Genomic DNA, 14,931 nt, shown 5'->3' with positions numbered 1-14,931 from the left:
GCAAATGTTTTTGAAAAGTGAAAAGGCTATTTATGAAATATAACTTTGTATGCTGAAGTTTTTTTATTGATTCTTTTTTTATATCGGATTTTGGTTACTGTACAACTATTTTTGGAACTATTTAAAACTTAACTAGTTAACAAAACATTTTTCTGTAAATAGTTTTGTATTCATTGATCATGACAAAAATTTATTTAAGTATTTGGTAATGGAAAATTTTAGTGCAGATTAAGTTATATCTGTATATTGTGTTTGTACCTTAAAAAATCAGAAAAATGTTAAATCAGTAAAAATCGTTTATTCAAAATACTCAGCTTAAAAAAGTTTAAAAATTTTAATTTATAATTCCAAAATCTGCATTGAAGGTTGTGAGGTATAGTCACATAACGACTATAGAAAAACCTTTTCACTTTTTATAAATTCATTTTTCCACAAAAAAATTTATAGCTGTGCTCCCCCATTTGCCTTACCTAAATTTAAGGTTCTTATATAAACAGTTTGAATAAATAATCACAAATGGTGGCAAATGACATTTGAGTTATATTTCATGTATTATTTATTTCTTTTGAATATTCCTAAATAAATTAAAAGGAGAAGGAGGGGGTAATATTAGATCTTGTGGTTAATTATGTTTTCAGTCATTCTGCATTTTGGTTAGTTTGAATTCAGTTTTTTATATTAGGTCTTTGACCTATAAAATTTATTTTTGTTTTAACTTTGAGTGAAATTTTTATTTATTTGTTACTTTAACTTAATATGTTCCGTTGTAGCTTGATGTAATAAGATTTTTTTTTCTTTAAATTACATTACATTTGACTTTCCTTATAGGGTATTGCCTGGATTGACGTGCAACACTTTAGTTTAATCATCATTTTATATGAAAATAAGTATTAATTGTAATAGAGAATTTTTTTAAAACGTAAGCAAAGGAACATGGCTGATTCTGTTGAAAAAATTATTCATTATTTCATATTAATTAATTTATTAAAAAGCTGATAAACTAAAAAAATAAAAGTATATATTATTGATTTACTTTATGCAAATTAAAAGGATATGGTCCAATTTACAGTAAAAAATAAAACAAGTTATCAATAGTTTCAATTATTTATTAATAATCAATGTTTCGACTCACAGTGCAGGTCTTTATTATATATTTTTATTTTTTGGAATTTCCTCTTCAATGTTGGGTTTTTCTCAACCTAAATTTTGTATGGCCTCTTTCCAGATCACCCTGTTCAAGGCCCCTTCCTCCTTTAGACTGTGTCCTATCAAGGATTCTTGTATTTCATTGTATCCTTGGTTTACCTTGTCCTCTTCTACAATCTATTTTCCACGAGTGTTCCTCCATTGGTAATCTTCCTTCTTTTTTTTTTTTATAACAGTTCCTTTTCTTACTTTATCCATTCTGGATATTCCTGCCGCTGTTCACCAGTAGTCCATTTCTGTAGCCCAAAGTGTTTGGTGGTTTAGGTTTCTGCTCTTTACGCCATAATGCTCAGTATTATATTTTATATATTATATATATTTTTATTGGTTTTAGAAATAGGAGAGAAACTTTCATCAGGGCTAAAATAAAAAGATATAGAGTTGAGGTATCTAAAGACATCCATATAAACAAACTAACATAATTTATTAAGTTAAAATAATAAACAAAATTAAAATTTTAAAAAGTAATAAACTTATTTATTATTTCTTATGTTGGTTTGTTTATTTAGATGGGATTTTTTTTTATAGCTTCACCTTTATATCTTGTTCTTGATTAAGACCTGCTGTGTGGGTTGAAACATTGGTTACTTATAAGTAGTTTTTTTCTTCTTAAAGTTAGTTTGGTTTTCTTGACAGCAACTCGAACTATCTTCTAAAAAAAAAATAACTTTTTTGCACTATTTGTTAGAAGAGTTTTATTATTATACGAGACAGAAGGAACTAAATTGAAGGCAGGAAAGAATACGTTTTTTTGTAAAAAATAATATAAAATACATCTGTGGTAATTATTATGATTAATTTATTCATTTTCTACCATAAAATAAAAAGGACAAATAAGATTTACTAAAGTGAAAGAGAGCAGCTAAATGTACTTTCAAATCAATATTTCATGATTTTTATAAAGGGAGGGTAATTGTTTTAATGATTGATGAGCACCTACACTTAACTACAAGATATAATTTCTCTTTCTTATCTGGTGCGAGAGAAGGGATTGTGCTGGTTATCCTAATGCTGGATAAAAGATTGTTTATTATATTATATAATGATTTATTTCTTCCTTTGAGTTTCTGAGTCACAGATAATTTTTTGTTTAATCAAAATGTTTGATGTGATTTAGAATTATCATTTTATTTCCATACTATGGCTTTATTACCTTACCAACTGTCATTAGATAATTTATAATTTTGGTTAAGCTTAGAAAGATGCAATATTTTTTTTTTTTTTTTTTTTAATTTAATGATTATTCTAATAACTTTTTATTGACTTGAACTGTAGATTTTTTGGGGTTTCTTTAAATATGCATTTATTTATTTAGATTTTAATTGCACGTTTTTTTTTTTTTTGTTCATTCAATATTATTTTTTAGTTATATTTGCCTGGAAGGAGTTGATATAAATTATTTTATTTCATAAAAGCATTAGTCATCATGGTTTAATAATTTTATTTTTAATACAGTTTCGATATTGAATAATGTGTTTACACTTGTTATTATCACTATTTAATACCTGCTATATTTATTAAATCTTAATGTAATGTTATTATTATTATGTATCTATTGAAATTTATTTCAAATGACATTTACTAAGTTTATATTAAACAATTAATTAGTATTGTCGGTATGTTAGATACGTATGTAGTTCATACGGCTTTTACAGGTGTTATATTTTTTTGAATTGATATTATTTTTCGAGAAAGACCGTCTTAACAAGAAGTAGTTATTTTAATTTTATTAATCTATTTGTTGTCAGACTAACTGAATAAGTCAAGATAGAAGCTTAATTAATTTTACGTTGTTAAATATTTTATTCTTTACAAATTTTTTAGCTAGCAAGTTTTCATAAAATTGTTTCAGTTTTTGAATTTTGTTGGTATAAGTCAATGTGGGAATAAAGAATTTTTCTTTATCCATACAGATTTATACATTTTGTTCATTCCTTGAAATTTCAAACTTCATACTTCTTCAGTTGAGGTCCCCCTCCCCTGCTTTAATTTACTGATTCCAGGTTATTTTGAACATTTCTGTTATAAATACTAGGCTTTTAGAGTTATGTGTTTTTCAACAAGTTTAAAGATTAATAAGATTATGTTATATTTAATCAATAATCAAATAGGACATGTATCATTGAATTACAATTGAAGAATTATTATCTTGTTACAGTTGGGATTTCTATATTTTAAACGTTGTAGAACATCTTATATTAATATGAATATCTTTAGCTTGTATAGCGAAATGAGATTTAGAATTTGGGTTCAAAAAGAAAAAGGAAAAAATATGCATTAATTGTAATGATCCAACCTGCTGATTGCTCTCTTAAATATTTGTAAAAAAAATTTTTTATATTATCAGTTATATTTTTATACATAATTGTTTTTATTATAAGGTTTATAACTGTCATCAGTATCCTGGTTTAATCAACAGTCCATTAAATTTTCACGTTCGTGTTTCATCTTTTATGTACAGATGTGTTTGTACAATCAAGCTCCCCAATTTTTGGAAATCATAAAGAGTAGTGTATGTTTATAATTTTATCTTTTTCTTAGTTATCAGTAATTTTTAAAGGTTTAATTAATTTTGTTTTGTTAGTAGATTCTGATTTTTTATTTTACAGAGTAATCACGCCTTAGGGTTTCAGACTTATTTGAAATTTTTGTGAAATTGATTTTAATGTCTTTAGCATTTGTATTATTTTTTAAATGTTAATGTTTTTAGTTTATTACTTTGTTGTTTTTTATTCTTTATTTTGTGGACTATGCAAGTCTATAGATTGAATTGACGTTAATATATTATTAAAATAGGGTTGTCTTATTTATTACTTCAATGGATGTGTTCAATTGTATTAGTGGAGTATAAACATATATTTAATCAAACTAATTGTTTATTCAATTTAAAGTTGTTAAAAATGATTGCATACCATTAAATCTGTCTTAGGATCCCGTCGCAGTTAATTGCTGCTGTTTAAATAACTTTGTTAATTCTTATAACCAATGGTTGTGTATAATAAAATGGGATAATTCATTAATTAGATTTTCATTGTAATTTCGTGTTCAAAAGTCCATTTTTTCTCAAAGATTCAGTAGGAGCTGATAGTTTGGGCTTCTAAATGAAAAAAGAGATTTATTAAAGTTTAGTGATCTTGTAGTGATATCTTAGAAGAAAAATGTATTTTTTTAAATATTTGAAATATTACTCTAATGAATGGCTTTAGGTCCTTCCCTGAACAATCTTTCACTTCTATCGATTCACTGTATTATGCTTCGTTTTGAAATTCTGATGAAGCCAAGTCTTTCACATGTTTATAAAATTTATTAAATCTTGCATTGTTTATCTTCAGTTTGTTTTTGATATAATTTGAAGATTAGTTTATCCGAATACAGGTCAAATCAATTTATTTATTGACAGTAATTCATAAGAAGTTGTGGTGTTTTATTTTATTTTTTGTTTTAATTTTTGCTCAATTTTATATAAGTTTTCTAACTTTATATACAATGTTTCCTACTCTAGTTGTCATTAACATAAGACAATATGTCTCTGTGGTATCTGTCATTACTTTCGCTATTATATCTCTATATAATATATTTATGTATTTGTACATATACATATATATATACATAAAAATTTATTTATGTTATTGTATTTTTGTTGATTGATATATTCTGATGTATATAGTATCAGTAATCTATGTAAATAATTATCCATTTTGTATAAAAATTGTTATTGGTATTAGTTATAGAATATGAGGCTGTGATAAAGCAATATTTGTTTGTTTCATGGGAATGTCATTCCTGAGTTTCAGTAAAATGTAATCAGAGGGTTTTATGTAAAAGTTGTAAATGAAAAAGAAAAAAAAAAAAAAAGAATGTTGAATCTTTTTCTTTTGACCTGTAGTTAACCTTGAAAAAGATATTAAAATAAAACTTTCTATTAAAAATTATAAAGCAATTGGATTGGCTAGCCCCCGACTACTAATTTTACTTTCTTACAATTGAAGGTAGTGAAGTTCAAACAGAAAATGAAAAAAAAAAATTATCTTAATTATATTTCAAGGAACAAATTTGGTTCCATGTCTGTCTGTAATAAAATTTGTGTTTAGGCATAATTGATGGAATCTATATGGTCCCAAATAAATTTCATCAAATTCCATGTGCTACTTTTGCAGCATATTTTCCTAAGTAGCATTGTATTTTGAAACTTGATATTTGAGCCCATATGGGTCGAAGTGAATGATTAGTTTAAACTAAGTCTAGTTAACAATTTTATCAACTGCTTTCGCTTATCGAAAACTCCTGTCTGATTCTCTTTCTCTACTTAATTAGGAAGGTGTTAAAGGATGCTAAAATAATGATTTATTAATTAATTTTAATTAATAAAGACATGACTATTTTACTATTCAAACAAAATTAAGAGCTTACCAAAAATAATGACTTGTTTAACAGTTCTTTACCTTATTGACTCAATATAATAATAATAAAGGCTTAGTGAACCTGAAGGTTTGTTGCTTCAATTGTTCAAACCAATAGTTCTCTACATACATCTGTCTAGTCACGCTCCTCAAAATCCAAATCAGACTTAGCACAATGCTCTCATCTAGGCTTCGGTCTATCCCTTAGATGTTTACCCGTTGATTCTGAGTTTATTAGCACTTTAGGGATCCATCTGTTATGCCCATATTATTTGCCACATAATATGAATATATTTTATAACATATTATATGTTATATAATATCATATTTACAAGGTGTTGTATAGCCTTCTAAATTCTCTAGTTAAATCATCACTTTTCAGTCTGAATATTTTATGTAATAATTTATTTTCAAAAACATTAAGGCATTGTTCTTACTTTAGTGTAACAGGTCACGTTTTAAATCCATAAAGAACAATTGACTCGACCTAAAAAGTGAATATAGTTATAGACTATTATCAAATAGTATTATTGCAACAATATTGTTTAAATTTATAATTTTACACCTAAATTTCAACAGTAGCTCGTTCTATAGATTATTTTCCCACTCATGAGTCATTGATGTTTACTTCATTTAAAAGTAATGATGTGGTTGAAGAGAGTACCAATGAAAGACGTAGATTGCATAATGTGAGTTACAAAAGTTATTAAGTTTGCATGAGGAAAGCGTTATCCTTTAAAGTACTATAAGTGCAAAAATAACTTATTCTTCTACTCTTCCTTCCTTATCAGAATGTCCTTGTAAGAAATAGAAGCAAAAACTGGAAAGTAACGGGAAAACTATAGACTAAAAGAGTGAATAGTTTTTGATAAAAGATTATCTACCTCTGAATAATATTGGATGCAGATGTAAAGCTTTAAATTCCAAACACACCTTTGTACCAAGTATTGTAAGAAATTTAATCAATTAATTTACTAAGAGATTGATTGGAGCAATTAGGACCGACTGAATAGCAGAAGTCTTTCTAAGGATTGTGCCTACTATGAAAAAAAAAAAATGAAGGTATTTTACGATGTTACAAAAATAATAGAAAAAATTTGCTTTATCGATGAATCATTGTCAAGCAGATAAGCAGCTAGCCCTTTCTGTTGCAATTTAGCAACGTCGAAGAAATCGATCATAGTAAAAATATGTTCACTTATCAAACAACTAAGAAATCGTTTGCAAAATATCTTTTTGCAATAAAATTTCCTGTATAAAAGTTATCCATGGGATATTAGGGTGTGATCAATTATGCATTATATCCATGTAGCATTAATCAAATATAAATAAAATAACATTTTTTAATTTCAAAAAATGCATTGTATTTAGGAATAATTAATAGTGCTTTCAATTAAATATTATTACTTAAATAGAATCTGCTCAGCTAACTAGAGATATACTTTAACTAAAAATACAAATATTAGCAAATGGATAATTATCAAGAACGGAGGAAAACTGGTAGGAGTTAAAGAGAATAAAAAAAAACACAAATAAGTATTATCATTTTATTAAAGAAAAATAAATAACAAAATACAAGAATTATTTAGCAGTTAAGTTTCCATATACAATGTCGAAAACAGTGAAATTAAATTTCTTAAAGGCACTGGACAATAAACCCATATTTAAAGAAAAACATTTATTGCAGAATAAAAGAACTTTAAGAATCAAACTATTGCATTATAACGGGTCTACTAATTTATTGTTAAATAGTAAAAGTGAATAAAAATATTACAATTAATTATAAATTCCTAAGGGAAGAGTATCGGCTCATGTATATAACAAGAATGAAACAATTTTTAATATAAATTACTTAAATATTCTTATTCCTTTTTGACTTTTAATTCTAGATTCCAATCAACAAACTCTTGCTTGCCTGTTTCTCCTAGCTCTTTGTCATCATTAGAACTAACTGTTTTTTTCTGTTTGGCATCGAGCGAGTCAAAGAATGTTCTACTTGATTCTTGTTGGCTATCTTCTTCTTTCTTCACTTCTATTTTTTCATCCTCTCCTAACTCCTGCTTGCATGGTATTCCTATGTCCATGTCTTCACTATCATCAATGGAGCTGTCCCCACTAAGAGTTGTTTTCAGGAGTGTTTCAAAGGGTTTTCTGAAAAATTTTATTCAAACAAAATATTCAAATCAAAAAAGCAAAGATCTAGTTTAAACCTACCAGAACTAAAAAAGAAAAAAGGTAAACTAGTAGCATAACTAAAAAGACTAAATTTATAATAGGTGGAAGACCCATATTTTTAAAGAGTAAATATTTAAAGGATATATAGTTTTTACTTTAACACAACATTAAATTAGAAACTACTTCATTGGTAGACAAAAATACTCAAATTATTGCATAACACCATATTTTTTATCATCTAAGTAGGATTAAGTGGTTACAACTGAGTAGTGAATACTCAACTGAATGAGTATTTGCTCGATGTACAACATACTGCAATACCATTATAATTAAATTTATGATTTTTAAAACTAATTTAAAAAATTTATTAAAAATGTTGATAAAATTTAAAAATAGTATTTGATAAAAAGTATTTCTTTAATATTAAACTTATTTTGGCACGTTATTTATCATGACTGCACTTTAATAAATACATTATAGTAAAATATGTATATACATATTTCATATGTATAATAATACATATGAAATATGTATAATATTTTTTTTTAAAAATAGATGCGATTATTTAATATTGAATCTAAGCTTTCTATGCAACATCTTTATAATTCAATATTTATAATTGTGTATATAAATATACTAATATTGCAATTAATGTCAATTTAAAAATTTCGTTTTTAATAATTTACTAGTATGATTTTTACACCTCTAATTAAATATACAGAATGTTTCATCAGCGCAAGTTTTTTCGTTGAATATAATTTTTTTTTATGTCTGAATCTTTCTTTCCGCCATTCCTAGCCAGTGAAGAAAGTCAGAGAAAATGTAACTACTGAATAATAAAAGGTATGTATGGTAGACCAGAAAGAATGTTGTCATTCATGTTCATAAATGATGGAGATTTAATGCATTTTCTCACATTGTAACTCATAATTATTGGCAGAGATCAAAAATTAAAATTTCAATACTTTTTTGATTCTGAAGAAAGAGGCAGGTTTTGAAATAAACGTTGTAACAGTACAGTTGAGTAAAGTAGTATTGAGCATCAATAAAATTCTGTATTTAGTTATTTTAAAATAGTTTTTTAATGATTATACTCTTAATTTAAACTATATTAATTATACAATGGAAAATTTTATTGTATAATAATATGTTAAATACCCAATTTAAATAAAATGTATCCCAATTAAATTAGAATGAAACAAGAAAATCAATTTAAAACTTAATACAAATGATATCTAGTATGTAATTAATACTTTTAAATCAGTAAAATTCTATTGTAGTTCGGGTGGCGGTATATAATATAGTAAAAGAAAACTATTTATGTTTAACCAAGGTTTCACCCCACTTTATAGGGCTTCGTCAGGGCTGATGAAAACAGATTTCATCTGAGTTTAGTTGAAATCTCTGTTTCAATCTGAGTGGGGGGAAACCTTGGTTAACAATAAATAGTTTTCTTTTATTGACGGCCACCCAGACTATCTTCCCACAATCTAATTCATACCGTCAGCTATCTTCTTCCAATAGTAAAATTCTAATATAATTGGTATAAAGGCGCTCCCCTCCTTTGTATATACTGTTGTTTTATCTTATCTATTTACAGGTGAAACATTCGTTTTTACTTTACAACAATACGCACTACCAAAAAATACATATGATTCCTCCTTTTCTTAAATTTCAACTAAATTTATAAAGATTACCTTTCTGGAGGAGAAAAATCTTCCACCTCTATTACTACACCGTCAGAAGATTCCTCATCGGTATAATCACTTTCACCCATTTCGCTTGAGCTTTTAGTGGAATGAATCATGTTATCTATTCTTTCATCTAAAATATGATCCAATTCTTCCTGGATTCTTATTTCTTCCATCGCATGCAGTATAGCAACCCCCCAATCTTGAGAATTAATAATTTTTATTTTTTCTTCTATTAGTTTTGTAACTTCTGAAATTTTGAACGTGTCACTATTTTCAGCAATATAATCTTTTATCTGAGTCCAAATAATTTCGATTGGACTAAAATGGCTATGTTTAGGAGGAATCCTAAGAACCCTATGACCTTGTTCTTTGGCAATTTCGTCTATTTCGTATATAGGGTATCTAGGCTTTTGTTGCTTCACTATTTGTAGTAATTCTAGTTTGAACATCGTTGGGTCGAATTTTATGTTCTTTGATTTTAACCAAGCCATTATTTCTTCTTTCGACTGTGCTCTAGTCGGATATTTTTCATTATGAACGTTATGGTATGGTGCATCATCCATGACAATAATCCTTTGTGGTTTTATATTTGGGATGAGCTTTTCCTTAAACCAATGTTTAAACGTAAGTTGGCTTATGTCACTGTGGAAATCATCTGAACATTTTTTTCCACGAAATGTTAGTGTGGCATTAGGAACGAATCCTTCAATACCACCAGCATTTATAAGAATTAGTGCAAACCTTTTCAAAACGTTCGTTGTTTCTCCAGATCTTCGTTTCTTAAAATGGTCAGAGTTCACACAAGTTTCACCTAGCCAAATAATTCGTTCTAGTGAAGCCGAAAGTATGTCTCTGATAAATCTACCCCTCCAAGCTTGATATTTGATCCTTTCCATTAATAATTTCCTATTATTTCGTATTTTTCTCCACGAAAATCCCAGTTTTTTCAGGGTATAAGATAAAGTTGTAGCATTTCCAGTAAATAATCCGGTTTGATACAAGGAAGCTACGAGTCGCTTCTTTGTAGGATAATCTTCCCTCTCGTAGTACGCATAAATGTGCATCCTGATAGCTTTCTGTTGACTGGAATCAACTGAGATTCCACGAGGTCGTCTCTTTGCAGGAGTTGGAATCTTGGTATCAGCTGTCTTATTCCTTTCCTTTTTCATTATTTTTGAAACTAATTTCTGTGGCAAGTGACATGCTGCAGCAGTCCTCGCAACAACTTGGTCAATCGGAATTAGGGGGCCACCAGTCAGTTTTTCCGCTTCGAAATATTTCCGCACGTTGACAATCATTTCACGCGATCGTGGCTTGAGAACGCCTCTTTTTTTTTTGCATTCCTTTCCCTTCTCTTCCTTTTTTGTTGACATTGTCGAGCAAGTTTCGTTTGAGAGATAACACTAATCACCAACAGCTTGAAAGAGTTGATGTACATCATTACAAACCTAACTTAACGTACGACTGAACGTTGGAAAGAGGTGGGGATGAAAGCAACATCACTATTGGTCTTCTCTGCCCCTCCCCTCTACTGCTCCTCAGATGTAAATATTTACATATCTCTCTTCGAGCTGGAGTATAATGCCACTTCGAATAACTATACCATTTCAAATAAATAAAAGTTAATGCTTCATTCTTGAGACATCTCGAAATAATCCCCCAAGTCAGAAAAAAATACATACGTATCCTAGAAAATTAGCGTTAAGGCGAGACGTCTCTAGTTTGGTTGGTTTTTATTAATTTTACAGTATTGAAATCGTATGGTTGATTTTTTAGGAGTTAATAGGTATCACAACTAAAGTAAATGTTTCTTCAGGCACATATCTGGTTCAAAATGACTTGAAACCATTCCTTGATAACAGAAGAGTAGAATAAAAATTTAAATATATTTACATTCATCGATACGTTTTCTACTTTGTAATACATAGTATTGGGCATTTCTGTTTATTTTTTAAAATTATTAATAAATAATATTTGGTAGTTTTGCGAAAATTCCTTCCCTTTAATATCTTTTTTCATATATAATTTTTTATCAATCAAGAGTCCTGAGGTAAGAAGCCAGCCAGTGTGATAGTGGAATTAAAATACTTAAATGTACATCATAAAATATTTTAATTTAAAACAAAGTATAGAACTGTGGATAAAAATCAAAAGGATAGCATAACTATTGAAAAGGTTGTTTGTTTATATCTGTACATGTTTATTTATTAATGTGGAAATGGATTCTATAACCTTAAATAAATATAAGATAAATCACTATCAATATAGGTCTCTCAGACTCACCTATCATGCTGTGGTTTAATAATACCAATACTAAAATATATATTTTATTATAACCAATTAAATGAATTTAAACTTAATTGTAATTGGTCAATCCTATTTAATAGTGCATTATATCCCTTAACAACCGTTTACTCCATTATTAAGTTTTTAAATAAAACCTATTTTACATGGTAAAGAGGTGTTTATAGTTTATGTAGATGTGATATAAAGAAAAGATGGCTTAGGTACAGTCAGAAATAAATAAGTTTTACTTATTTGTGTATCATTAGTGACCGGACCCTTGATCATCTTCTCCTTAATTTAGTAAAATAGGATAAATATTATTTCAAAAATCATCTTTCTATTGAATCTGTTTGCAAACTATGTGTATTGCTTTTATAACTTATCATTAGGGCTCAGTTCAAGAACAATGTTGAAACTTTCTAAATTTAGTAATGAAAGACTTTAATAGAAGTAATTATATGTCTTCAGAGTTGTAAAGGCCAATTTGAACAAGTTGCATTTTTAGATTTTGATCACATAGTTTTTTTTTAAATCAAAAATAGCTATTTTATTTACATCTCTTTGAATGTGTGTCATTTTCAAAATTAGAATAATTTTATAAGACAAATATTTTTATATGTCATAACAGCTCATTTTACTCACATTTATAATATATATTTTTATTTAGTCACATCTGGCTTACATTATGGCCGAGTTGCACAAAGAAAAATTATTCATTAATTAGGCACTGCAATGCCTACAGTTGTACTGTATCCATTCAAAAATAATGAACTAAGGAATAAATGATCATCCTCATCATGGAAGGAAACTCAACTAAACTGGAAAATAACAATTTTTTTATCTTAATCCTTTCATAAGAAAAAAAACTGCTAAGCAGCTTCAGACAAAGGTTTATTGCAAAAATACCATCTTGTACACAGCTATAAGTACTTATTGCTGTCTCAGTTCAACAGTGTAATATCTCAAAAAATGGTTAGCTTGAGATAAGCATGTAATCTTAGTAATAAGGGTAAGACCTATACAGTAAAACACAGAATCATAGCAAAACATTTATCGTATAATCTAAGAAAAAATGTATATTTTGAGATATTAGTTTTGACCTGTATAGATCTTATCATTATTACTAAGATTACACGCATATCTCAAAATATTCATTGTTTGAGATATTACCCTTTCGAACTGAGACTGTTATACACAAACTATATAACTTATACACATGATCTAGTCAGGTTTTAGCATTGAGTAGTGCTGGATGCAAAACAGACTTCCCTTTTTAGACTGAATCTACCTTATTTATAGTTTCTGATACTTTATCAAACCTTTTACCATGCATATAACTTTAATAGGCAACAACACATACTTAAGAGTAATATTTTGGGCACAATGATTTTCCTGGCAGGAGATAGAAACACTTCTATTGTTAGAATGATGATATAAATATATTTCACTCAAGCCTTATTATGTTTTTGTAAAATATCAGAGAAAGGCTGGCCAAAGAGATGAAGAATTTTTATTTTTGGCTCAAGTCCTCCAATGAGGTCCAATACAGCCCCTGAGTTGGAATGTCAAGATTCATTTCTCGGAGCCACTATGAAATAAATATTGACCGGCCTAGGGGGGAATTGAACCCATAACCTTCTGGACCAAGCCGCACTGAGACCCTCACCCTGACACATCATATATTGACAATTCATTTTACTAAAATGTAACAACTGTATAGATTAATTCAGAACTGTTAAAACATATCAGACAAGCAAATAGGATTGCTCATTCTCGTTTATAATATAGTGGTACCTATTACATAAAACATTTAGTATATGCTAAATATTGTTAATAATGTTTGTGAATTTTTAAGCCCGATCGTTTTTCACTATAGTTTAAAAATTTTCATACCTAATTTGTATTGAATCAAAAATTTGAAATTCATAATGGAGTTTGATGCCATAGAGATCAATCCTTTGTTAAACTTTCAAATTTTTATTAGGCCTAAGTACCTTTAATTTGTACTAGCATCGTAGAACTTGGCCAGAATTTACTGAAACGTGATGCAATTTATTTGAAAGGTTTAGGGCAAGTCAGAGTTAAGTAATTTAGAAGACTGAAACAAAAAATATGGCCACCATTTGGCTACCAGATAGAATGAAACTATTCTTTGAATTAACATAACGTTAAGAGGTTTTAACTAAATCCATTTCTTTTTGATGAGTTCTGACGACTCGTTGAATAAATATTTTTGGTAACCTTATGATAATTTTACTATCAGTGGTCTATTTTCTTAAAATTATGTATAAATTAGGACCATACAATTATAATATGAAAAACAAATTGACAGTTATTTAATAAACAATGGTTAATTTTTAAATAATCAAAATAAACTTATAGGAATAGGGTGAGTGATCAGGATTACAGCCTTAATAATAGTTGAAATATTTACAAAATATAACAAACAAATAAAAAAAAAATTTAATTTCTCATAAAATTAAATACATTCATATATTTTCATAACATTTACTAATCTATAATTGAATCACATTTATAATAGTAACATTTTTAATATCTTATAACTATTCAAAACATTAATTACAAAAATAATTCAATCTTTTATCAATGTACTTTATCATACAAAGAAGATTAAGATAACCAGTGCGAGAGGTACAATATTATTTAGCATAATTTCTTCTGTTGGGACAATTAGAAAAAGTAATAATCACCACAGGAAAATTATTTAAGAACTAGTTTTCCTGAGTATTAAACTTACTAAAAACAATTTTTATTCTTCAAAAATAAAATCAGTTTGCTATTACCTCAAAATTTGTCACTGAAATAAAAAAAAAAAAACAATAATAATAGGAGATCCAAGGTTACCTAAAGGCTAGGTTGAAATAATAAAATCCCAATTTACACAATAAAATAATTAAACAAAATTAGGTAACTACAGGCCAATTAATCATATTTTCTTGGCCTACAAAATGTAAAAGTATAAAAACAAATACGAGGAGAATATGGTTGGGGGTGCGGCTAAAGAGAAACACAAATAAGTTGGAGTAACCTATTTTTATTGTGCCGTTTCGGCTTGAGTTTCTAGCCTTCTTCAGGGCTAAGAACAGAACAAGATAACAACCACAGGAAGTATAGAAAATAAAAAAGAAAGTATAAACAGAATAACATAA

The 14,931-nt window shown here is 27.7% G+C and overlaps 1 protein-coding gene and 1 long non-coding RNA gene across 2 annotated transcripts in view; one reads left to right on the top strand and one right to left on the bottom strand.

The window, feature by feature from the left end:
• Window positions 1-7,185: 7,185 nt before the first annotated feature.
• Window positions 7,186-10,935, bottom strand: LOC106682976 (uncharacterized). The gene is made up of 2 exons (XM_014424154.3): window positions 9,479-10,935; window positions 7,186-7,757 (listed from the first exon to the last, which is right to left on the bottom strand). The coding sequence occupies exons 1-2, from the start codon at window positions 10,846-10,848 to the stop codon at window positions 7,469-7,471; spliced, it is 1,659 nt and encodes a 552-aa protein (XP_014279640.1). The 5' UTR covers window positions 10,849-10,935; the 3' UTR covers window positions 7,186-7,468.
• LOC136796313 (uncharacterized) overlaps window positions 8,535-14,931 on the top strand; it is a 21,794-nt gene continuing 15,397 nt past the window's right edge. The window contains exon 1 of the long non-coding RNA XR_010844018.1: window positions 8,535-8,624. This is a non-coding gene — a long non-coding RNA (uncharacterized lncRNA). The remainder of the gene's footprint in view (window positions 8,625-14,931) is intronic.

The sequence above is a fragment of the Halyomorpha halys genome, unplaced genomic scaffold (assembly GCF_000696795.3).
Source record: "Halyomorpha halys isolate HHAL.00 unplaced genomic scaffold, Hhal_1.1 Scaffold455.1, whole genome shotgun sequence".
Classification (NCBI taxonomy): Eukaryota; Metazoa; Arthropoda; class Insecta; order Hemiptera; family Pentatomidae; genus Halyomorpha; species Halyomorpha halys.
This window is presented reverse-complemented; position numbering and strand designations above follow the sequence as displayed.

Coding starts and splice junctions, on each gene's coding strand:
- LOC106682976 (XM_014424154.3), bottom strand. CDS start 10,848: ATGTCAACAAAAAAGGAAGAGAAGGGAAAGGAATGCAAAAAAAAAAGA. Junction 7,758..9,478: donor GATTTTTCTCCTCCAGAAAG/GTAATCTTTATA, acceptor AAAATTTTTCAG/AAAACCCTTTGAAACACTCC.